At 38.8% G+C, this 27,245-nt stretch overlaps 1 protein-coding gene across 17 annotated transcripts in view; it reads right to left on the minus strand.

Annotated features, from left to right (window-relative positions):
* TRIP12 (thyroid hormone receptor interactor 12) overlaps positions 1-27,245 on the minus strand; it is a 140,957-nt gene that overhangs the window by 98,307 nt on the left and 15,405 nt on the right. For all 17 annotated transcript variants that reach the window (XM_032857420.1, XM_032857422.1, XM_032857428.1 and 14 more), the window contains exon 2: positions 1,423-1,569. In XM_032857420.1, coding sequence (XP_032713311.1) covers positions 1,423-1,520 — 98 coding nt within the window. In that variant the 5' untranslated portion in view covers positions 1,521-1,569. The remainder of the gene's footprint in view (positions 1-1,422; positions 1,570-27,245) is intronic.

Below are 27,245 nucleotides of genomic sequence, written 5' to 3' on the forward strand. Positions count from 1 at the left end.
TGCAAAAGGTTCAAGTTAATTACACATTTTCTTAATGTTTTTTTAAAGTAATCTCTAAACCCAACATGGGGCTCAAACTCATGACACTGAGATCAAGAGTCACATGCTCTCCAGGCTGGGCCAGCCAGGCACCCCCAAAATGGTATGAGTACTTATGTGTAAACACATGCACATACAGGCTTATATATTCACGAGGTAAAGACAACTAAGGAAACTACGCCAGTGTTAACAGTGATAATATCTCAACGGTTAGGATGTTTTCCTTGACACTCTTCTGTGTTTTCCAAATTCTCTAAAAGAAACACGCCATGTTTTTATAATGGATATTTTTTAATCAACAGATAAATAAAGTATGGCTGCTACAAAGAATAATCTGAATGTAAAACACAAGTTCAGAACAGAACTCTGTCCTAAGCACCGTGCTACCAGTGTGGCACAAACTGCTGAAGTTAACGGACAGCCCTATGACACAGATATCCCCCCACTGTGACAAAGAACTTGAGGTTTCCTGAAAGACAGAACAAAGGACACACAGCTATTTAACGGCAGAGACGGTCACTGCACTGAACGCGGTCCTCATCCAAAGTCCGTACGTTTAACTACCGAACAGCCCAACATCGGCAGGAGAGGTTGATATATTCTTCACAATTGACATTTTTTTAATATAATTTACTGGGCAATATATACATGGTAATGCCCCCCAGTGTTGTATCAGGTAGTCGTATTAGGATCTTGCCATTACTGACCGCAAGCTAAACGTGGGTCGGAGAATTAGGCCTTGGCCTTGCAAGTACAGTTCAGAATATTTCATACATAAAATGACAGTCCTTGGCTCAATGAGACAAGGAATTTTTATTCCAGAGAAACGCATCTGATTCTTCACACTACCTCCTATACAAGTATTCCAATGAAAAACCTGCTAAACAGCAGACCGCTAAGAAAATGATGAGTAAGTGATAGCCCACGAAGTCAGACTGTCTCACCAGCCTGTCAGCGTCCATATGCTGTCAAACAAGATGGGGTAAAAACTCAAAAAGCTAGACTCAAGATCTCAAGATCTTAAAACAAATGATGCTTCCTCTCTAAAGTAAATAAAGACACACATCATAAAGCAAAGGCACCACAAACGATCAACTGAAAGCCCAGTGAGAGCATGCGTGTGAGAGAGTGAAGAGGGCAAACCAAACAGGACATACCATGTTCATGACCCTTAATCAGATTTCTAATAATGTCAATGACTGACAACTATTTTTTGAGCCTAGCACACTTGGGAAATGACGAAAGGACTGCTCTGAATTCCAGTTTTATTTGTGTTACTTGCTCACCCATTGGTAGCAAACCATTTCAGTTTCTGTCCACATAATGAATTTTTAAAAATGCTTTTTTTCACCAATTACTTTTAAATTACGATCAAATACATACCTTCCTCCTATCGAGTCGTCTTGTGGTTGGGCCCCGGCAGTGTTCCTCTGTGAACGTCGCAGTGACCCCCCTGGATTGTTATTAGGCCGGTTGGACATTGGCACCTCTCTCTTGAAGGGACATACCCTTTCTAGACACTACCATTCACTAAAAAGGAAAAAACAGAGAGGGAGAAAGATCAGCTCTATGTGGTACCACACAGAAACCAAATGAAGGGCACCCAAGAGGAAGGGGAAGTTTTATGTAAATAATCTGTACAGCCTTCACCAATGCTAGAGTATCTAATTTGAAATCTGATTCGTATTTTGAAAGATGTCAGGAATATACCAAATTCAAGGCATGTGGTCCAAACCCAGCACATGAAATTAACATAGATTTCACATGGAACACCCAGGAAATTCTCAAAGAAAACAGAGCACAAGCAGAAATTCATCTTTGCTTCTCCACTTCCCGTGGTGTGTAGGAAAGGGCACTGCACTCAACCTCAGAATACCACAGGTCAAGTCCTGTGATAGAACAGGTTTTATTGAAGGAATCTGCCTTGGTACAAACCAGAGCCTCTAGCCTCCAACTCCTCAACCACAGAATTAAAAACAACACGTGATCCTTACTTCACAGTATTGCTGTGAATAACAAAACCATCATAAATACAAAAGAAACCTTAAAACTATGGAGAAATGAGGAAAAAGCGGCTTAAGTACAGTGAACTGAGAAATGGTCCCAGAGATCCCAGATTTCAACCTCAGCTATGCTGGCTGTGATCTTGGACAAAACACTTATTCTCTAGATTTCATTTATCTCTTCTATGAAATCAGTGTATCATCTACCTCAAAGAGTTGTTAGAAATTGAGAGAATAATTCATAAGTTTAACAATTCAGCTCAAAGCATGGTTCTTAATCATAAATGTGAACTTTCTATAAGAAATGTTAATTATTATACAGAAAAAAAAGCTGATACTCAAAATCAGTTCAAACGAAGAATCACAGTTTGTATAAATCAAACCTTCACAACTTTTCTTAAGCCTCAAGTCAAACTCCAAGTAGAGTTCTTTAATTCCATTTACCGGGGAGGGAAGAGAATGAATATGACATTACAGGAACTGGTGCTAAAGAGAATGCAAATTAATCGTGACTAAATCTATTACTGGACTTTGTTTTAAGAGACTCCATGCCCTGTGACAGGAAGTGGGTTTTCTTGGGAGTTACAGGTTAACCCAAATCAGTAGAAAAGGATTGTTTCTGTCAAATAGGCCCCCATCACCAATTAATATACTAAACAAACTGGTGAGAAAGTTCAAATTACTAAAGTAATTATCATCAATTTTAGAAAGAAAAAATGGGAAATAGTATGAAGACACTGAGAAACAGAAAATTTAAATTTACATGTAGCAATATGGAAAGATCTGCCCCAAGATATGTTAGAGGGTAAACAGTATAAAACTCCCAGCTGTGTGTAGTATATTTAAAAGGTCACTTATGTATCCTTATATATTGTCTATACATTGCAAACTGACAGAAGGAATCGTAAATCACTTTGTGAATACTGCCTGATGCTGAGGGCCGCCTGGATGGTTCAGTCAGTTAAGCATCTGCCTTCAGCTCAGGTCATGATCAAGGTGCCAGGATCTAGTGCTGCACTGGGCTTCCTGCTCAGCAGAGAGCCTGCTTCTTCCTCCTGCCTACCATTCCCTTGCTTATACACACACACACTCTCTCTCTCTCTCAAATGAATAGACAGAACCTTTAAAACGAAAACAAAAACAAAACAAAACAACAAAAAAAACCCTACCTCCCGTTAAGAAAGAGGACCTGGAATCTGAAGTCTGCGATGAAAGGAGTTATTTTTATTTACCTTTTGTAAGCCATTAGGTATGTCACTCTAGCAGAGGAGTTAGAAATGCAGACTCCAGAGTTATGAATCCTGACTCCACACAACTTGTTCCCTGTGCTTCCGTCTACCAGAAGTTTGTGGGGATAAAGAACTTACCTCCTAGAGCAGTTGGAAGGATTAAATGAGAAATCCATGCAAACCACATAACACAGTGCCTTCTGGTATTGCAAAGGCTCAGTACATGTTAACTGTTACTCTTATTACTAACAACACTTACTCAAAAGAAAAGAATACTTGTGGCAAAACACCACACTGAGGGTGGTGTTTTTATGGTGTTTGCTATAAAAACCACTGTCAAGGTGAGTCTTATGTTTCTGGCAATATGTTTCCAAGTGAATCTTGCTATAAACACAACAGCATTTTTAATTAAGGATGAGCTTCACAATATAACCTGGGAAGCTCTGTCAAAATACGAATGCCTCGGAGATTCCAATTCTGTGGGTGCAGAAACTGGAGATGTTTTAAAAGAGCTCTACTGGACCACGCCTGAGGACAACTGCACCCTATTACAGAATTAAGTAAAAGCTGTTCTATCTCAGAGTTCACCCAAGAAGCTTTACCAATTCAGACATCACGATGCCATTTCACCTGGACCCTAAAAAGCACGGGTACAGGAGAACGGTGTGATACTGCTGCTTTCACCTTGAAAAGCAAAGACTATTATTAAACAAGTCTGGAAGATCTCACCTGCCTAGTTCCTGCTACTAAATGCACACTGCCTGTCACCGGGTGTTAAGTCATTCAAAGGAGTCTAAGTCACACTGGTTATTCTGACCTATAGTTACCAAAGTAATCTAAGTAATACCCCCACTATCTTCAGAGCTTGTCCACCAATACCATCATCAGCCCATGGGCTGCACATGGATAATTCTTGAGATTTAAGACAGAACAGGTGGCAAGAAAGAAGACACTTATTACCAAAGCTAATCTTCTTTTCTTTTTTTAAAGATTTTATTTTTAAGTAATCTCTATGCCCAACATGGGACTTGAACTTACAACCACAAGATCAGGATTGCATGTTCCACGGACTGAGCCAGATCTTTAAGAAAAGGCTGTTTAGGGGCGTCTGAGCGGCTCAGTGGGTTAAAGCCTCTGCCTTCAGCTCAGGTCAGATCTCAGGGTCCTGGGATCGAGCCCTGCATCGGGCTCTCTGCTCAGTGGGGAGCCTGCTTCCCCCTCTCTCTCTGCCTGCCTCTCTGCCTACTTGTGATCTCTGTCAAATAAATAAAATCTTTAAAAAAAAAAAAAAGAAAGAAAAGAAAAGGCTGTTTAACTTGTTTAAAACCCCAGAAAGTAAATACAAGATTAGTATAAGATACAAACAGGACCCCACCCCCCGCCCCCATCATCCAGGTTACCAGTAAATCCAAAGCTGGAAGAGACCCCCTCCAGGAAGACTAAGTTCAACTCTTTATATTACAGACAAATCCTAAAAAGTTCAAGTCTCTGAATCCTGATACTAAGGAGATCTGTCCCTTCTGGAGATCACCACCACCTCAACTTCAATCAAATTTAACTCCTGTTTGGTTCCAGATCAGGGCCCAAAATTTTTTACTGTGCCAATCATTTTTCTGCCAATCATTTTTCCTTCTTCTTCTATGAATATTCAGTACTGTTTTAACCAATTACTTATGCCTAAATGTATTTCACTAATTAAACTGTAAAACACATTCGAGTTATACCAATATAAAATCTATATTGCTAGAATTTGTTTTAATAACCTGAAATGAATATGAACTCAAAAGATTCCATCTTCATGTTGAAACTAGAAGTTTTAAGCCCAGCTTATTAGTAACCCTAATTACCAAGTCCTGAAACATAGAACTCTTCCATTAGCTTCATTTCTGTAAAAATAATCACTGAGGGGGCACCTGGGTGGCTCAGTGGGTTAAGCCTCTGTCTTTGTCTCAGGTCATGATCTCAGGGTCCTGGGATCCAGCCCCATATCAGGCTCTCTGCTCAGAAGGGAGCCTGCTTCCCCCTCTCTTTCTGTCTGCCTCTCTGCCTACTTGTGATCTCTCTCTCTCTCTGTCAAATAAATAAATATTTTTTTTAAAAAAGAAAATAATCACTGAGCTTTTTTCACCAAAAACTTCTGATATTAATTCCTAAAGAAATGAAATAAAATAGATGGCATATAGGACTTTGAACTCAATAGGAAAAGCATAGAAATACTAATGGGAATGTTCAAGACTAAAACTCGTGACTTTGTTCACAGCTAATGTCCAAACAACTTACTCACTGTTCAGGTGAAATAGCATTTTAATTTTATGTGAATAAGTATTTAGTTCTGGGACGCCTGGGTGGCTCATTCAGTGAAGTACCCGCCCTTCAGCTCAGGTCATGTTCCCAAGATCCTGGGATCCAACCTACTGACTCCCTCTGCCTGCCATACCCCCCCCACCCTTGTACTTTCTCTGACAAATAAACAAACAGGTAAGTATTTAGTTCTTCAGGCAAACAACTTTTTCAAGAAAAACAGAAATGCTATTAACCTACATTTTAAAATTCATTCTTAGAATTTTATAAAAAAGGATACTCTTTCAAAGAAATTTCAAATGCAGTCATTTTGGAAACTGATTTTCCTTCTAATTTTGTATTCAAAAATCACAGGAGAGAGGTTAAGGTTAGGAGAAAAAACTTAAAAAATTCAACCATTCATTTAGTGTAAAACTCAGAACACCAAGAGAAACAGATTGCAAAAATTAACTTTAAGATGTGGTAGTTCTTCCTAATCAAATGGCCAAGTATGAAAGGAATACCACAGAGGTTAGTATTTACGCAGAATTTTTATCACATGAAGGACATCTAATAGAATGGAAAGCAAATCTCCAATTTAGTAACACAGAACGAAGTTCATGAAAAGCCCCCAAACGAACTAATGTGTTTATTTATGTAATCACAACCTATTACATAAGAGGCAACACCGAAAACCGAAAAAAAAAAAACCCTGCATTATTTCACAGTAAAGATATTAACACTAAAAAAAGCTAACACTTATATCCACACATCGTCTCTGCAGCAAAGTTTTCTGCTTCCAGAACTGACATTGAAAGTGAACTTATCCACTGTCTTCCCCAAAACTATTTCTTAGGCCCTCTATTTAGAAGTGGTTCTTCAAAGGTGACTTGGTTTGGGTTCAATTCTGAAACCAGAGTTTAGTCACAACAGTAATGAACAACTGCGTAACACGTTACTCCTCTGTTTATTCTATTAAGCAAAGCATAAACGTGCCAATGAGCCTCATAAACCATTTTACTATTCCCACTTTACAAATAAGGTAAGGGAAGGGTTACAAAATTAAGTAGCCTGCATGCAACAAGATATGGCATATGGACTTTCAGGCTGCAAGTAATGGCATCCAGAACTGCAAATGTGAACAACTCCATACACCAGATCCAAAAAAAAAAAAAAAAAAAAAAGTCTAGACTTAAGAACAAGCGTGGTTGAGTTAAACATCCCAGTGGTAGTATTAAACAACTCCACAATAAAATGGCATAGTAGTCACCCTTGTTTACAAAAGAAGTCCTTTTTTCATAAGTAAGAATGCCAAGAACTTCAAACAAGACTATCTTTAAAACAGGAATGAATAACCTTTCAGCTTCCCTAAGAGCAAGGGGTTGAGAGGTGCTGAGAGACAGGAAACAATCCCCTGCCCACAAGGAGCAGAAAGGAGGAGGAAGAGCCACTGGGTAAGGGGAAAAGGGCCAAATGACTTGAGAACTGGGTCAGCGAAGCATTTATTCCAATTCAGGGGCATCAAAACCAATCCAATGTCATGATAGAATAGTGAATGTTGTACAACATATAAAAGTAATATTTTCAAATTATTTATTTAAACACTAGAAAACAATTATTTAATGGAAAGATGCAGGTTTTAAAGTGAAAACTAAAATAAAAACAATTATGGGTAACATTTACTCTGTGCTTACCGTGTACGAAGCTAAGTGCCTTTTCATCTAATTTCTACAACTTTATAAAAAACAGGTACTGGAAATTACCATCCTTCAGAGAAACTGCGGAACTTCGATAAAATAATCCTAACAGCACGAGGCCAACAGGTAACCATGCCACATTCAAACACAGATTGGACCTAAAGTCCATGCCCTTTAGGACTATGTTCTATGGCCGAACAAACAAGAATTATTATACATTTACCTTCTTTAAAGAGTCAAACATTACAGAACCATGACATCCCAAGAATGGAGCATATCCTAAAGATTCTAATTCTTTCACAGTTCTTTGAAAAAAAATCAGTTTAACTGACCAATACGTAAATGAATTGTCAGAAAATGCACTAAGTGATCAGAGAAGCAGCATCAAAGGTGACATTGTAAAGAGAAAAGAAAAAGTGACTTAATTTTGCCCTCACCAGATTGAGGACATTGGAGACACACACTGATGCCAACACCCACATGTTACAACTGTAATATGCCTTGAGACTCTATTTTAAGTGCCCATCTAGCAAAAATCTCGTCGTTATTTTCACAAAGTATACTATTCAGCAGGACCTGGGATTCCCAACTGACACTGTTAATACATTAATTACCACATAAGAGACTCCAGTATTTCTTGGGTCTAAAAGCGCACTTCTTTCACAAGATTTTTGGATGTAACTGAGACACTTAACAGTTATCTCCTAGAAACAGGAGACTGCGTGGTAAAGGTTTTCCTTATTTCCCTTCCTGAAATCAAGCAAAATGAATAAAATCTTAAAAATTCCTAAGAAAGGAGCGACTGTATGGCTCAGCTGTGAAGCGTCTGCCTTTGTAAGTTTACAGTTCTGGGATCGAGCCCCGCATCAGGTTCCCTGCTTGGCAGGTAGACTGCTTCTCCCTCTCTGACTCCCCCCTCTCGCTGTCTCTCTCTGTCAAATAAATAAAATCTTAAGAAAAAAATTCATAAGAAAATTCCATTTATACTGAAACTAGAGTAAAAATGGATACACCCTAAATCGTGGAAAGACCATTTGCCAGATATAAGATCTATCCAAACCACCCCCCAAACAAAAACCTATACCAAAAACAGGAAGGAAGTAAAGACCACAGAGTTTTTAAAGAAAAAGGTGGAAAGAATATCTTAAGGTTTCCTATCAATGACCCTTTCCTTGAAAAAAACGAAGAACCCTAGAGCAAGGGCAACAGAAGATGAAGTACCTCCTCCTTAGGGGCCAGTTTCACAAGCCAAAATAGCAAGGCAGGCAGGCGTGGCTAGTAAAAAGGAGGCAGGCACACCATTTGTATTTAACAACTCCCTGATTAACCAAGACAAAAAAGAGCCTACAACTGGGAGAGAGAAGCAGCTAAGGCAAACAGCAACTCCAAAATTAAGATCAGCTGGGGCAAACAATCACTAAACCACCAAGCCCAAGGTAGCACAACGGCCTTGCACCAAGATGATCAGCTCTGCTCAAAAGGAGAATAACCAAAAGCAAAACTGAAAATTAACTGCAGGTCAGAGGAAGAAATTAGAACTGGCAAAACAACTGAAGGAGAGAAAAAGGAGGACATGATTAATAAAAAGACGGAAAATAATTAATAATTAATAATTAAATTAATAAATTATTAATTATAGTAAATAAAATTAATAAATTGTTAATAATTAATAAAAATTAATAAACAGAAGGGAAAATAATGCTATTGCACAATTTTAAAACAGATGATTTAAAACAGGGAAACAACCTTAAGATTTTGAGAGGGAAAATGCTCTATGCACTACAAATGGAACCACTGTCAAGATCTTGTTAAGCAAAAAAGCAGGTACAGAATGCTGGGCACAGAATACATCTACATATATAATTTTGTGTAAGTAATAATCATTGGCTTAAATATTACCTATAGAGCATACATTAAAAAAAACTTTAAATCATCTACCCTTTTAGAACAGGACCCTTTCGAGGCCTTTGCCGTTTGAATCATGTACCTATTTCTCTATTCAAAAAATTCTGTACACAATTCCATATGTTGTAATTTTAACTCTACAGAAGATGACACTTTGTGGGTAAAAATAACCCAAAAAAAAAAAAAACCCATGAAAACCATTTTAGCAGATTTTCTCATTTTCATTTTTTAAACCACGTGGTGTCTACTAAAAACTACAGAAAAATTCAAACTGATTATTTTCAAAGGTTTCTATACCCCAGACACGTATTTAAAAAAAAAAAAAAAGTTATTTCGGAATCTAAATCCAATTTCCAAGAAAATGGAACTTATTCCCTACAACAGACCACAGAGAATGACACACTGAAACAGCCAGAAATCTCATACCGATCACTGCACCAGAAGTCTATTTTGTGTAACATCGTTCTACGATCAATTATCACAAACAGATACAATCTTCCCAGCTACTTCTAAAACAGAGAGCACCTCACTCCCTAATACGAATCCTGTCTTAGTTCCTATCACTTGTATAATCCTTCAAAATACTAACCACATTTAATAGAGTGTTTCCTTCTAATTGTTAAGGTCTCAAGAATTACAGACTAGAGTCAGCAAGTTTTAGCCCATGTGTCAAAGATGGCTCATAGACCCAGTTTTAAGAGGTCTCCATCCTACTAGCTACCATAATTAGCCAATCCGGTAGGGGGGCGGGGTGGAAGGTCAGCTTATCACTAGCATTTTTAGTACATCCTCTTAAAGATGTTCTTTTCCACCTATCCAGGAATGGAAAGAGACAAAAGGGAAAGGTTAGGCACTCGAAGACAGTCTCTAAAATCTGATTCTGCTCTAAATTTTACACTCTAACCTAACATTTATTTTGGCTTTTCTTAAACAGAGTACAGTGCGTAAATTCTTCCTTATAAAAACCTAGCAACACCACGATCACACAATGATAATCAAAAGAGAAGAGCTACTGACGGAGGAGGGAATGACTGGTAAAATGCCTCTCTCCACCAAGGGACAGAAAGATGCCTGCTGATTAAGAATCACAGTTATTGGAGCGCCTGGGTGGCCTAGTGAGTTAAAGCCTCTGCCTTCGGCTCAGGTCATGATCCCAGGGTCCTGGGATCGAGCCCCACATCGGGCTCTCTGCTCAGCAGGGAGCCTGCTTCCTCCTCTCTCTGCCTGCCTTCTGCCTACTTGTGATCTCTGTCAAATAAATAAATAAAATCTTAAAAAAAAAAAAAAGAATCACAGTTATTGAAAGTAAAATACAAAGTATCCTGTAGTTTACAGCAAGGTGTTCCCTGCGGACAAAAACAATTTTGTTTGGTAAGTGACCTTCAGAGCAGAGGTGCTTACTCATAATAAGGCAATTATTTTCAAAATATTTTTTTCAATACATATTGTCACTGCTGCAAACTCCACCATAATAATGAAATGGAAGAGGTTAATTTCTTTAACACCGCTTGTATTAGAAAGTATACCTAGCCTTCCTTGCAATAACAAAAAATAGTTCAACACAGTGATAATAATCATGGACTGGTACCAACCTCTCGAAGCAACAATATGTAACCTGTAATCAACAGTGTAGATCCTGGAGAATTTTCAGGAACAAATATTACTAAGTTTATAGTTAGGCTCAAGGAAAAGAAAATTTTAAAATGTAACTCAAAGTTGGAGAGACAAGATATAGACTGTAACTTTAGTACAAGATAGAACAATGCACAGTCCCAAATTTTTGTTTAAAATGTCACAGGACTTGTATCTAAATTTGGAAATAGTCTCAGAAAATATTTTTCAAGTTAAAAAAAAAAACACCTCACATTTAAAATGTCATATACTCTACAGACCAGTGCCCCACATTCCTATAAACAGTAGCATTTTTACCAAAAATAAGTATAATGACTGTGTCTATAATGAGCCAGAACATGTAACAAACCTACAAACGAGTAATATTAAAGCTGTTACTCCCAAATCTAAGGGGTTTTTTTGTTTGTTTGTTTGTTTTTGTTTTTTTTCCACAGAGGTTCCTGGGCCCCACCAAATGAGGGTAAAGGGAAATCAAGCTGATTTCTTTTTTTTTTTTTTTTTTTAATGCTCCTTACATGATCCTCGTATCAGCTAGGTTTCAGAACTGATATAGGTTACACCATTTTGGGGTGGGGGGGGCTATCATGTACCACAGAATCCTCTGCAATCTTTGCAGGACTCTCCTCCATGCCATAATTAAAAACTGCCACTCAGCTTCTTAGATTCCAGCAATTCCACTTCTAGGAATCTCCTGGGAATCTAACCTAAAGAAACACTTGCACAAGTCTGCAAGGATATATGTAATCAAGATGCTAGCTGCAGTACCATCATAGAGCATAAGTGGAGAGAATCCAAATGTTCTCAGCAGGGAATGGTTAAATAAGTACACTGTAGCAAGTCTATGGCATGCTTTGAGGTCCTAAAAACAAAGAGGTAGATTTGTACATAATGCACTCCTGCAAAGGGCAGAACTTCTTTAATTCTCTCAACAAATATTTGCGAGCCTTGACAGGCATCAACAGACATAATCTTTGCCTGGATGGAGCTCACGCTCAATTGGGAAAACAAAAAATAATCAAGCTATTTGCACACTGCGGTAAGTGTAATGGAAGATGGAATAGGAGAAAAATAGGACAAAGCAGAGAATAACAGGAAGTGGGAAGGAAAAAGCTGACTCATCAGGTAATACCTCTCTGAGACTAGAGGACAAGAATGAAAGGAGAGGGTTCTATATGTATTTGTCTGTACATATGTAAGGGGGAAAAAAAATCCCAGAAAAATATAACTAAAAGTCAACAGGAGAGAAGAGAGGGAAGCTTGTAAAGAGCACCTATTTCTTTAATCAGTTCGAATTCTGGCTCTACCCATAAACCATGCTACCTGGGAGAAATTTGTTACTTATCAAAGGCTTAGTTTCCTCATCTATAAAATGAAGATAAGTAAATCTCATTAAATTAAGAAAATTAAAAGAAAATGAAACACTAAGAAAATACAGTAAGCAGGGGCTCCTCCTGGGTAGCTCAAGTCAGTTAAGCACCCAACTCTTGATTTCAGCACACGTCATGATCTCAGGGTCCTTGAGATCAAGCCCTGCATTGGACTCTGCACTGAGCATGGAGCCTGCTTAAGACACTCTCTCTCCCTCTCTACCCCACCCCCCCAACCTCCCACCCGTGTGCTCTCTTGCTCTCTCTCAAAAAACAAAAAACCAACCTACAAGGGGGAGGAGAAGACCGCACAGACACATTAAGTTTTAAGAGACACAGCAACAAAATGCAGTATGGAAACTGTGAACACTGGATATTTACAGATCTTCAGGAACTATTTTTTATTGTACAGTCATGGGATTAAGTTTATGTCTTTAAAAAGAGTTCTCATCTTTCAAAGAAGCAGACTGAAATATTTACAGATCAAGTAACAACCAAAATTTGCTTCAAAATAATTGAGGCAAGGCTAAGAGTATGAGTGAAAAAAATGGCTAAGAGTTGACAGTGTAGGATCTGGGTCTTGGGTACACAAGGGGTTCATGAGACGGTTTGATTTCTGTGGATATGTGAGCTCCTCCGTAAGTCTCTGACAGAAAGAGTAAGGACTCAAATACATGTTGTTATGATCTTGGAAGGGAAAGGAAACTTGGCTTTTGTTTACAGAGTCATCACCACTTGCTTTTTAAAAAATATGTCCATAGGGATTTCACTTTATCAGAAATGAGAAAAATTAAGCTTCTGGATATAGAACAAATCATCCTTGACCTGAATGTGTCAACCTACATTTCATTAATTCATCCTTTAAATCTTTGCTTCCCAACTCTTAGCACACTGTGAGATTATCAAAGACATGCCCTTCTGAGGTAAAGATATGCGACATGGCCACAGTGACCCTATACATCTGCCTACACACGGTCCTGCTTCCATAGCTCCCAAGTGTCGAAGTACACCTTCCTTATATGAGGCTAATAAGCACAGCCTTCTGATACTGTAAGATCCAACTGCCTAACAGTAAGCTCCAGAGGATGCAGCAGCAGTTCAACACTTCACCCAGTTTATGTTCAGCGGAGGTAAACAGCGATCCGTACAACTCCATTCTGGCAAGAGACAAAACACCTCCACTTCAGGCAGTCTGCACGGCAGCATCCTGCTACATCTCAAGTACCGACTAACAGAGCCTTAAGAACAAGTAAATAACATGTAAACATGGAATACAATGAGAACAAGGTGAAACTAGCCCATGTCGACCAATGAAATATATTAACAAAAGCCCTTCTTCTAAACTGAGCAACAGATCTTTTACATGTATGTAAATGGATACAGAGAGCAATAATGGTGAGCTGAAAAAAAGAGTCTTTGGCCCACTGAAGTAGTTATGGACCAGTGGTTCTCATGCTTTCTAGCCTCAACAAAATTTTCTCAGCTGAAACAAAATTAAATAAAAAAATTAAGGGGCGCCTGGATGGCTCAGTCATTAGGTCTCTGCCTTCAGCTCAGGTCATGGTCTCAGGGTCCTGGGATCCAACCCCACGTCGGGGTCCCTGCTAGGCAGGAAGCCTGCTTCTTCTCGTTCTCCCACTCCCCCTGCTGGTGTTCCCTCTCTGTCTCTGTCAAATAAATAAATTCCTTTAAAAAAAATTAAAAGCCATTTTTAAATCAAAGAATAGTTATCCCTCTTAAAATGGAACAAATACAAATTGAACAAAATGTATAAAAACAGGCCAGTTGTACAAACCCAATTCCTTTCCTGAACTCACTGTCATCTTTTTCACTTCTCACTCACTACCTTCTCCCCAACAATTACGAAAATTTTCAAAATACAAAAACTTGAGAATTATTCAATAAATATCCACAATTCCACCACTTAAGCTTTTACAAGTAGCAGGATGTTAATTTCCTTTATCATAGATGTATCCCTATCAGATGTATCCCTAACTATTCACCTATGCATCCCTGTGTGTCTGGCCAAATATCCATCCTACTTTTGAAGCATTTTGAAGTAAGCTACAGACATCATTATACTTTGTATGTATCATTAACTACAATGCAAATTTTATTTCAAGTTTTCCGTTAAATTTACATACAGTGAAATACACAAATTTTATGTACAAAATTTAATGAATGTGACAGTCAAATGTATACAAGTAAATCCTAAATAAATGTATACCCTAAACCCTTGTATCAAGCTAGAGTATCACCCAAAAAAGGTTCTTTGTTCCCCTAGCCAGTCAATCCTGCATTTCTCCTAACTCTAAAGACCACCATTCTACAGAGATTAATTTTACCTCTTCCACGATTTCCTATAAATTGAACCACAGAATGTGTATACTCTTTTGTACAAAGCTTCTCTGACTCAGTATATCCTGAGATTCAGTCACGTGGCTAAGCGAATCAGTATATACCGCTGAGTAGTATTCCACTGTGAGATCCTATCATTTTGTTTATCCTTTCCTCTGCTGATGGGCACAAGGACTGTTTCCAGGTTTGGGCCATTATGAATAAAGCTGCTACAAACATTCTTCCACAAGTCTTTCAATACATATGCTTTCGTTTCTCTTCAATAAATACTAAGAGTAGACTCCCTAGGTCACTGTGAAGATTATGATTAGCTTCTATTTTTTTTTTGAAGATTTTATTTATTTATTTGAGAAAGAGAAGGTGCACATGAGAGGGCAGAGGGTCAGAGGGTCCCTGCTGAGCAGAAGTCCTATGTGAGGCTCCATCCTGTGACTCCAGGATCATGACCTGAGCCAAAGGCAGTCACTTAACCAAGCCACCCAGGTGCTCTATGATTAACTTCTAAAGGAATCATCAGACCTTTCCCAAAGCAGCTATATTTTACACTCTCACCAGTGAGTATATAATTTCCAGTTGCTCCATGACCTCATCAACACATGGTGTTACCGGTCTTTTAAAAGTTCTCATGGATGTGTAGTGGTATCTCACTGTTGGAATTTGTATTTCCTTACTAATGATGTTGATCACATCTTTATAAAGATTTTTCCACTTGACTCTCCAAACCCAAACTACAAGAACCCAATCTTATTTCAAATTTTAGTCTTTATCACTAAAACGAAACAAAAAAACACCACTCTGGGCTATACCTTGAGGACTGACATGGCCAGAACCGTGCCTAATCCCAACCCCACTCAACTGCTAAATCACTTTGCTGCTAAGCAGAGAGGACACAGGGAGTCACCAAAGGAGAGAAAGAGAAAATAAATAAACCTGTATCTGAAAATCTGTACATGCGTGGCCAAGATTTCTAATCATATTCTGAAAAATCTGAAATTTCAATAATCTGAATAATCTAAGAAACTTTAAGCCAGAGTTTTCCAAATCTTGTCAATTTTTTAATGCAGGGCTGCTCCATATTTAGCCTGCCTGAGAATGACCTGGAGATCTCATTAAAATGCAGATTCTCAGTAAAATACAGGTATGGGCCTGAAATGCTGCATTTCTAACAAGCTCCCTTGCCAGCCTAAGGGCTATTCTTTGAGTGCACCTAAATACCTGACAGAAGCAAAGCCCATCTTCTCTATCCCAGGCTTCGGGAAACCTCTGCAAATAAACTACAGACAGTGAACACCACATAAGTAAACAAATCCTGTGAACAAGGATTTGAAAAAACAATCACACAGATTTCAGATATGAGTTATCAGACAAATCTGAAACAAAATGCTCTCTATGTTTAAAGATACAAAGGCCAAAACTGAAAAAAACTAAAGGTAACAAAAAATTGTCCAAAGGGACAGATTTAAAAGAGAACCAGAAAGAATTTCTAATACGTGAATAAAAATAACTCAATAGACAGGTCTTGCAGCATACTAGACAAAGTTAGGCAAAGTATTAAGATATAAATTACACAGAATGCAGCACAGAAGCCAAAAGATTCAAAATAAAGAAGATATAATGAGGATAAAATTAAGACGTTCAAACGTATGTTTAGTCACAATTTCAGAAGTGTAAGAACAAAGACATGGTGATAATTTCTTTGTTATTAGATATTAGATAGATAATATCTAAATATTTATTGGCTTGGAATTTTCTGCATTGGTGAAAGATACCAACCCTTAAATTCAAGAAGCCCAGATGATTATTTTAACAAGATAAATAAAAAGACATTTACTTAGACATATCATAATGAAACCATGTAATAAATAAAACTAAGTACCAAAGACAGAAAATCTTACAGCACAAGGGAAAGGAGGGAATTATTTTTTTATAGACTATCAGCTGAACTCTTGAAAGCAACAGCAGAAGCCAGAAGACAGTGGAATTTATTTTCTTCTGCACACTGAAGATATATGCCAATCGAGAATTCTATACCAAATGAAATTATCTTCAGAAGAATTCAGAAGGCTCTGGGGCCCCAGGGAGGCTCAGTCAGTTAAGCACATAACTCTTGGTTTCGCCTCAGGTCATGATTTCAGGGTCGTGGATCCAGCCCCACATCCAATCCCACCCTGGGGCATGGAGCCTGCTTATGATTCTCTCCCTCTGCCCCTCTTTCCCCGCTCCTCTCAAATAAATAAAGTGTGTGGGGGGCGGGGGGAGAATTAAGCTTTTGTCAGATTAAAAACTGAGTTTTTCCACCAGCAATACAAAGAAAATGACCCTGACATAGTACCGAGATGCAAGAATAAATAAGGGTGACAAACAGATAAATGTAAATGAATGTTAATTTTATGAAATTATACTATCCAAAGGTTATAAAAAATGATTTAAGTAAAATGACAACAGTATCTTAAAGCCCAGAGGAGCTTGGTAAACTGAGTTACTATTCTGAGGTCTTCATGTTTTCTGCAAGTAAACGTATGAGTTAATTATAGACCTTGTTAGATATATTCTTTTAGTTGCTGAAGTAACCAAGGACTGGAATCATCCATCTATTAAAAGCAGTAAATTCAAATACGGGCAACAAATTAGAAAATAAAATGGTAAAACTCAATCTCTAGTTAGATTTTCAAAACATTTCAACTAGAAGAGACAGATCTAAAACACCAGGATAGAGAAACAAAATAAGAAGTTAGACATACCATGCAAACACTGTACCAAAAAAAGCTAGTGTCGTTTATTAGCATTAAAAAAACTGGGGCGCCTGTTTGGCTCAGTGGGTTAAGCCTCTGCCTCTGGCTCAGATCGTGGTCTCAGGGTCCTGGGATCTAGCCCCGTGTCAGGCTCTGCTCAGCGGGGAGCCTGCTTCCCCGCCCCCCACCCCACCCCCGTCTCTCTGCCTTTCTCTCTGCCTACCTGTGATCTCTGTGTTAAATAAATAAATAAAATATTTTTTTAAAAAACTGACATTACAAGTTTTTAAAAAGACATTACTAGAGATAAAAATGGTTTCTTCAGGGTGCCTTGCTGGCTCAATCAGGGCATGCAACTCGATCTCAGGGTCATGAAGAGTTCAAGTCGCACACTGGGCATAGGGCTTATTTTTAAAAGAATTTAAAAAGTAAAAGTAAATAAATAATTTTTTTAAAATAGCTCCATCATAATCATAAAAGATTCAATTCAAGAAGACAGCAATTCCCCTTTTTAAGAAGAATTTTTTTTTAATTTATTCGCAAGACAGAGGGAGAGAACAAGCAGAGGGGGGGGCAGAGGGAGAAGCAGAGAATCTCAAGCCGACTCCCTGTTAAGCACAGAGCCCAACCTGGGGCTCTAGATCCCAACACCTGAGATCTGACCTGAGCCAGAACAAGAGTCAGATACTCAACCGAATGAACCACCAGACAGCTCTTTTAAAACCTTGTAAGGAAAACTGAAAAATATACAAATCCAGAACTTTAAAACTCCTCTCTCAGCTACTGGTATTAACAAGACAACCAAAAAATAAATTAGTTTGGATACAGATGTGAACAATATTATCAATAGACGTAACAGGGACAAATGTAACATTGCAAATACACATTATTTTCAAACACACAGAGAATATTGACAGAAACTATCCATACACTGGGCCTCATAAATAAAATAAACCAACAAATTCAAAGAAATGAAAGAGCATATTCTTTGACCACAACGAATACAACTGAACAGAAATCAATAGCAAAAATAGGACTAGAATATCCCACAGTGGAAAAGTAAGCACACTTCCACAGCAGTATCTAAATACTTTTTACCAGTCAAATGGCAATTAACTCGAAGTTCATTATCCATTGGCAAGGTTTAGATTGATTTTTCTGATTCATTGCCTTGAACTTGCCCCCACTAAAGTTCATCTGAAATATTGTGTATTCAAGTGTTTGGAAAAAAAAAAAAAAATCTTGCCTTAACTCTCTCAGTGTTTCTGCATATTACAACTCTAAAGAGCCCCACAGCACTTTGCAAATTCAGATATATCACTAAATACTACAAGGGGGTATACGTACTAGACAACCATGTCTCACCTATTTCTATTTAATGTAGTCTCACAGGTGCTTATAGAAGCTGTAACATACTACATGACAATCCCCTGTATCCTACAAAACCCACCACAAGTTAACTAGGGTTCAGGACTTGTAAATGACCTATGCTAGACCACTCAGAGTCCCTCCCCAAGGTACCTAGATTAGGTACCTAGACTGTTAAGTGCAGAAGTCTGTATTATGTTTAAGACAGCTAGCTGTATTGGGAAGCAGTCTTGAGAGAGAGAGAGAGAGAGAGAAGAAGAAGCAGACACAGAATAGAGACAATAGGCAAGAATATCTGAAAGGTTCATTTCAGTTAATTGCTCCTGAGGCTCAGCTTCCTGATTCCATCCTTAAAAGATTTCATTAGACAAACATGGGTAGTTGATCTCAAGTAATAACTCTAGGTGTTTAAAAATTAAAGCTTAAGTTTTTTTAAAGATTTATTTACTTATTTGACAGAGACAGATCACAAGTAGGCAGAGAGGCAGGCAGAGGCAGAGGGGGAAGCAGGCTCCCTGCCGAGCAGAGAGCCCAATGTGGGGCTTGATCTCAGGACCCCAAGATCATGACCTGAGCCAAAGGCAGAGGCTTAACCCACTGAGCCACCCAGGGGCCCCAGGCTTAATTTTTTTTTTAAAGTTCTAGTTTGCTTTTTAAATAAAATCTTTAAAAGGGGAGGAGACGACACGTGGGTGGCTCGGTTAAGCATCTGCCTTCAGGTCAGGTCATGATCACAGGATCCTGGGTTGAGTCCTGCATCAGGCTCCTTGCTCAATGGGGAGCCTGCTTCTCCCTCTGCCTGCTCTGCCTACCACTCTCCTTCCTTCTGTGTGAGTGTGCGCACGTGCTCATGCTCGCGCTCTCTCTCTCTCTCTCTCCGACAAATAAATAAAATCTTTATGTCCTAGTTTTCTCTTAATGCCTCCAAATTCAGATGTTCTTTTAAGTCTGACTCATTCATGGAAAATCACTGTTTCCTCCAATAACAAAGACAAAACTATGTAAACTTTTTGTATACTGTTATTCTATATGAACATCTTGCTTATGTCTCTTTAATCATAACAATCCCAGAGTTGTAGCAAGAACAAATATTACTCATATTTAACAGAAGAGATTCGAAGGAAATTCATCTATGCTCAAGTATCTAAAACTGCAATCAGATTAGAACTCCAATCTCCTGACTCTCAGACTAATTTTCCTATATGAAGCCGTTTAAACGTATAAATTCAGGGGCGCCTGTGTGGCTCAATCAGTTGAGCAGCTGACTCCTGATTCTGGCTCAGGGAAAAGGGATCAAGTCCCACACTGGGCTCCACATTCAGCAGGGAGTCTGCTTGGGGTTCTTTCCCTCTATCCCACCCCAACCCGCACACATGTGCGCTCTCTCTCTCTCAAACACTAAGATAAATACATAAATCTTTTTTTTTAAGTATAAATTCATATGCATCAAACCCAGTTGGTAATTTTCTATTTGTAAAATTCTACATATAACCCTAAGTGAAAAAAATTCAACATTAAGTGGTAACACATACAGTACCACTAAAATAAGATGCCACTCTAAAACCCGTACCAAAGAGCATTGCCGAATACACTAAAATCAGTATCAAGAAATCATAAAATTTAGTGCCTTCTTTTCCCGTCCTTTATTAAAATTTAAAAGAGAAAAATATTAAGATGAAATACATCTAATGCAAGTGCCAACTTGTAGTAGCAGTAAAAGAGAAAGAACTGAACGAAACCAAAGTCACCAATTTCTGTGTAGTCACTTCTCGCCCAAAAATAATTTAAAAAGATAGCCAAAACAAACTAGAGGAGAAGTAAAAAGAGGAAGCAACACCAAAACATTAAACAGGACAGTTGCATTTGTTCTGGAAAGAAAGAATAAATCAGAAGTGACAAAAGGGTTAGGGAAGATTTTGTTTTGTGCTGAGACATCAGCTAGCCCTGGCCCTCTTTTAGGCCCTCTTTTAAAGTGAGGTGAGCAGATAATGACAACATTAGAATCTCGGGTAGGATGCATGCAACACTAAGGAACTCTGGGAGAAAGACCAAACTGTGGACAAGTAACTAGAGTGAAAACCCAGAGACTACTACTGGAAGGCACTTATTACAGAAGAACAATCCAAGCCTTCCTTAGGGGAGGCAATAAACCACTCAGGTGTGGAAATATGAAAACTCTTACTGATGAAAAGATCTGCCCAGAAGAGGGTGGTGGGCAGGAAGGCAAAAGAGGGCATTTGAGACAGAAAGACAGCAAGCCTGGGGACTCAGATGAATGAATGAATGAATGAATGAACAGGAAATGGGTGGACAGGAAATCTAAGTAAAGTCTGAAAGCTCCTCAACAAATGAAATGACAAAAGAAACTCCTAAGATGTAATTCACACCTAACTCTGCCAACCAAACTGCTTATCAAAGACAATGTAGACAGTGCTATTATGTCTTTCAAACCAAAACATTCTGTATAAACTTTTAATTTTTTTAAAGATTTTTATTACTATTATTTATTTGACAGAGATCACAAGTAGGCAGAGAGGCAGCCAGAGAGAGAGAAGAGAGAGGGAGAGAGAAAGAGAGGAGGACGCAAGCTCCCCACTGAGCGAGAGCCAGATTCGGGGCTCTATCCCAGGACCCTGAGATCGTGACCTGATCCCACTGAGCCACCCAGGCGCCCCATCTGTAAAAACTTCTAAATGATAAGAAAATGAATGCAAGTTTGTAAAAGCCAATCAAAAATTCAGTTTTTACCTGTTGGACTTCTACATTGAAATATCGAAAAGAACTGGCAAATTACTCCTTACTAGGCAGAACCAGCACTCTGAGTTTGGCTCTGAAGTAAATTTGGCATCTTCCAAGAAGTTTCCTATCCAGTGTTATTTTTTGTCCAAGTGACAGTGTTACCACCAACAAATAAGCATAGTTTCTAGTTAACAGGCTGTTTAAATTTAAATGATAATAATTTCAAGTAGAGGGGCAGCCTGGGTGGCTCAGTGGTTTAAAGCCTCCGCCTTCAGCTCAGGTCATGATCCCAGCCAGGGTCCTGGGATCGAGTCCCGCATTGAGCCCCACATGAGGCTCTCTGCTCAGCAGGGAGCCTGCTTCCCCCTTTCTCTCTCTGCCTGCCTCTCTGCCTACTTGTGATCTGTCAAATAAACAAACAAAATCTTAAAAAATAATAATAATAATTTCAAGGAGAAAAACTATCAAACGGGATGAACCCTCCTTGGAGGATAAATCCAAGTACCAAGTAGTTCCCATCTGTAGTCCCACACTACAAAATGGGAAACGCTAGTTGTTTTTTTAAATGGGTATGATTTTAACACAAAGACTGCACATCACATCTGAACTGTCAATTTTATTTTTTTTTAAGACTTTATTTATTTGACAGAGAGAGAGATCACAACTAGACAGAGAGGAGGCAGAGAGAGAGGAGGAAGCAGGCTGAGGAGAGAGCCCGATGCGGGGCTCGATCCCAGGACCCTGAGATCATGACCTGAGCTGAAGGCAGAGGTTTAACCCACTGAGCCACCCAGGCGCCCCTGAACTGTCAATTTTAAAACTTAACTTAAAAGTTTACAAAATCCAATGAGTACAGGGTTTATTTTGGAGCAATGAAATGTTCTGAAATTAGACCATGGCAATGGTTGCACAACTCTGTGAATGTATTAAAAACACTGTAGATTTTAAACAGGTGAATTGTAAGGCATAGGAATTATGTATCTAGACAGAACTACTTAAAAAAACTGTTTTGCTTTAAAAGTGTTTCCTGCCTTCTAAAGTACTGCATAAAAAGGAAAATTCTAAAGCTGTTGCTTTTAGATCTTCAACTATGTCACCAAGTAAAATGTAACACACCAGACTCTCCCCAACAGGTACTGAAAGGTACTATAAACCAACTGTTAAGAATGAAAAGACTCCTACATAGAATGGAATATATTTTTTAATGCATTTACTAAACCTGACTGATAATCCAATTTCTTCACTACTTACACGTCTTCCTATTCTCTACTCTAATAAAGTAATGATGGCCTTTTCTACTTCATAGTCCTTACACTGATTAGAAAGTCAGTTAACTTCTTGTTTCCCAACATTGTCATTAAATACAAAAATAAAATTAAAACCAGAAGTATTGGGATGCCTGGGTAGCTCAGTTGGTTAAGCAGCTGCCTTCGGCTCAGGTCATGATGCCAGCATCCTGGGATCAGGTCCCGCATTGGGCTCCTGGCTCAGCAGGGAGCCTGCTTCTCCCTCTGCCTCTGCCTGATACTCTGTCTGCCTATGCTCCCACGTGCTCTCTCTCTCTCTAACAAATAAATAAAATCTTAAAAAAAAAACAAAAACAAAAACAGAAGTATTTACAAAGGAACTAATGACCATATTTCATAATACCTGATATTGGATCAATTTAAATATTTACTTTTTCTAAAGCAAACAAAACAAGAATAATTAAATCCAACATGGATAGCATCACTTAGCTGTTCCAAAAGAAGTTCTTCTAGGACTCAGAAAGTCCAGTGATCCAAATGAAGTACTAGTTTAGTTTCTATCAAAACTTGAAGAAAACCTAAGACTGAGTGGCAGGTATTCTAGCTATGCAGACTCCTAAAACGTATTCAATCAACAGATGTTTGCAGCCCAACTGCGCAAAAGGCACTGATGTGTCTTTTAAGTCAGAAATACTGCTTTAAGGAAACTTTAAAATCAACTGTAGTTAACCACCCAAGTTTTTAAACAAAAAATCCAGAACTATAGCAGGCAGTTCAAGAATTTTCATTTGTCAGGTTTGGTGCAACCCACTTTAAAAAGGAAAAGAAAGAATGCGCACTTAAAGGAAAGCAGGTTGCCCTGAAGCGAAAAATTTAAAAACTAAAAAAATGAAGGTGGGGGTGGGGCATGGGGTAGGACTGTATGTACTATTAACTCCAGGGAGGCTTAATGTTCTTAGACTAGAATTCTTTACTAATTTTTTTATTCCTCATACACAAATTTAAAAAAGATAAATCTCTGCTCCTGGTTTATTAACTGCATGAGATATACCCACACATCTGAAACTCAAGGGTAGGGAACCACATGAACACAAGTCATTTTACAGCGCTCTGACAGGAGAATTGCCTCCTCTCCATGGAGCACTTCAGAGCAGTGCCTTTACCTACATTTCCTGACATTTAAACCTTTACAGTGGTCACACTGTGTTATTTTTTGGGGGAGGAGGGGATGAGGGGACACCAAGGCCAAGACTTACTAGTTGGGATATGGCAGTGCCAGGTCTTACTCAGCTATTCAATTACTTAACAAAGGGGCAGCCCCTCCCCAATGGTATTTACCTGCCACTGGTGGGGTAGACAAGAGTAACACTGGATAGTACTGGGAGGACAATTAAGCAGTTGGTAGAGAGAATTAAGCGGGGGAACACTACAGACAGGAGAACGTAGAAGATAACATTCCCTACCCAATTTCCATCTATCCCACACTCTTCCATGCTAAAAGAATCCTGCCACATAGGAGGTACAAATCCCTTCACCCCTGAGGAAGGTGCAGGGACTACCCTGGCCCTAAGGGATGAGTCATGATTGGGCCAAAGCCAGTATTTATCCTCAAACTATAAGAGTAGAGGCTTGAAATCAATTTAGACCAGGGGTTCATAATCAGTTCATGAACTTAGATTGAAAAAAATAATTTCACTAACCTCTAATTGCAATTTAACATTTCCTTCTATCCTAAATAGGCAACAAACCACAGCATTATTGGCAGTACCTTTGGCTTTGCACCAAGAGGAATCAGATTTTTTCCTATCACATTACAATTGTTGCGGATACCTCAAAATATCATTTACACCCATCACTGCTTTGAACAGCTGCTAGATCGTGTTATTGAAAGTGCTAATAAAGAAATGTATTACTAGATTACAACATACTGATTTAGTAGTTTAAAAACTAGATTTCAACATTTGATATTCTGGGGGTTTTGTCTTATACAATTATTTTAGGAATTTAGAATTATTTTGAGGGGTCCACCACTTAAGATTGTGAAAGGGTCCACACCACAGAAAAGGTTAAAAATTCTCAGACTTAAAAGGTCATAACTAGAAATTTTAAATGAAATCGAAAACAGCATGCCTAATGCTTAAATAGTGCCTGACATTTACTTCTGTTACATACACATTTCTACACATACACTGGTGAAGCAAAGTAGGGCATTTCTAATCATGGACTGAACATCAAAAGAATTTAAAAGCCAGAGGTTTAAACCTATATTCATACCCCACCACCATTACTCTTATTTTCGCGACAGGTAGACCCTAGCTCTAGCAAATAAGAGGTATGCTGAGCATCCTTCAGGAATATTTTTGCTTTCTTAATTTAAAAAAAAAAAAAAAAAAAAGGCTTGTGGGGTGCCCTGCGGGCTTAGTTGGTAGAGCATGCAACTCTTGATCTGGGGGTTAGGAATTCAAACCCCACCCTGGGCACAGAGCTTATTTTTAAAAAAAAAAAAAAAAAAAAAAAAGCCCCATCTTCCTGGCCTTCCTACCTCAAATGTGATGGACTCAATGACTTCAAGCCATGACAGAGCTATCTGGTCATCTTGAAGAACTACTTGCTGAGAGCAGCAGAGCAGAAAGAGAGTGCAATCCTTGCTGGAACCGCTGTGTACCTGAACCACGTCATATAAAGAAAAGGAAACCCTGATCTGTTTTAGATCCAGTTAGTCAAGTTTTCTATTATTCGCAGGCAAAATGTCCCTATCAGAAAAAGGATTATTATGGATAAGGTAGCCAGGAAAGGCATCTTTGAGGGTAACATCTGAGCCAAGACCTCACCGATGAGGAGACAGATCTGTAAGATCTAGAAGAGCATTTCCGGCAATAGGGGGAACTACTAAAAGATAAAATAAGAGAGAACGTCCTCAGAGAGGTGGACAAGAGCCAGAACAGAGAGGAGTCCTATGGAGCATTCTAATTCTTCCACCAAATGCTATGAGCACACACACCTCTCTCTCACACACACAAGAATGCTTTCCAAGTTCCTACAAAGGTAAGAGACAGAGACCCCTCATTTAAAAACTTGGCTTTAGGGGCACCTGGTGGCTCAGCCAATTAGGCGTCCAACTCTTGATTTCATCTTGGGCTGTGGTCTCAGGGTCATGAGACTTAGACTCATGGCTGAACATGGGGCCTGCCTAGGATTCTCTCTGTCCCTTGCACCCCGCTGGCCCACATGTGCACTCTCTAAAAAAATAAAAAATAACATAATAAATTAAAATTTGGCTTTAGACACAAAGCTGTTCCTTGAAGCATTATTAACAACAGGTTTTTTAAAATCTGACAAGAATTAGAAAGGCTGGGGGCGCCTGGGCGGCTAAGTGGGTTAAGCCGCTGCCTTTGGCTCCGGTCATGATCCCAGGGTCCTGGGATCGAGCCCCACATCAGGCTCTCTGCTCTGCGGGGAGCCTGCTTTCTCCTCTCTCTCTGCCTGCCTCTGCCTACCTGTGATCTCTGTCAGATAAATAAATAAAATATTTAAAAAAAAAAAAAACACATGGTATGGACCCATTTTTATTAAAACAAAAGCTAGAAGAAAGAACAAAAATGTCTATACTGTCAGGTAAAGAAATTATGGATCAGTTCTTAACTTTCTCTTTGTTTTTCTTTATTCAAGTTTTAACTATCACTCAGTCTGGACTTCATAATCAGAAATAAATGCCTCAAAAATTAAAAGTTGCTCACTAAATGTAATGTGGCATCCTGGATGAGATCCTGGAACAGAAGGCCACTAGGTGAAGAAAACTAAGGAAATCCAAATAATGTATAGGGAGTACTAATGTATCAATCCTAGTTCATTAGCTGAGTAAAAAATTTACTAATGTTAAGATCTTAAAACAGGGGCACCTGGGTCGCTCCGTGGTTTATTAAAGCCTCTGCCTTGGGCTCGGGTCGTGATCCCAGGGTCCTTGGATCCAGCCCCATATCGAGCTCTCTGCTAGGCAGGGAGCCTGCTTCCTCCTTTCTCTCTCTCTCTGCCTACTTGTGATCTCTGTCAAATAAATAAATAAAATCTTTAAAAAAAAAAAAAAAGATCTTAACAAAACAGAAGCTGGGTGAGGAGTATAGGGTAACCATCTCTGCACATTTTTTTTTATGAATCCAAACCTACACTTTAACATTTTTTTTTTTTTAATGTTTAAGTCCACTTACCTAAGACTCTTCAAGTAGGCAAAAGTACAGATAGTAGTCATCACTAAGGAATGGCAGGCAAAGGCGGAGAGCATTTAGGAGAGAAAAGAGATTGCATGTTGAAAGTTAAGGGCCAAAGGTTTTGTACATGTCTGCCAGGCACACAACAGGCCCTCACTTGTTGCAGAATAAGGCTCTCACTTATTTTACTATTTTCAGATACAGGAGGTTTAAAGGATCTTTTTCTAAAGGTCTTAATGATCCCCTCAACTAAGCAGAAAGTGCTGAGAATATACTTTTTAAAGTATCTTTAAGCTACCAGAATTATCACTTTCTTAAAGCCATAGGGTACAAGCCTTCTAGCAAGTAGTTTTGCAATTCAACCCCTTAAAAGCTCGGGGAAGCAAGGTGGGACACACAGAGTGCCCAAACATACAGGACCACCAACCAGTAAGGAAAAGGGCA

This window comes from Lontra canadensis, unplaced genomic scaffold (genome assembly GCF_010015895.1).
Source record: "Lontra canadensis isolate GAN:19392208 unplaced genomic scaffold, GSC_riverotter_1.0 scaffold13, whole genome shotgun sequence".
Classification (NCBI taxonomy): Eukaryota; Metazoa; Chordata; class Mammalia; order Carnivora; family Mustelidae; genus Lontra; species Lontra canadensis.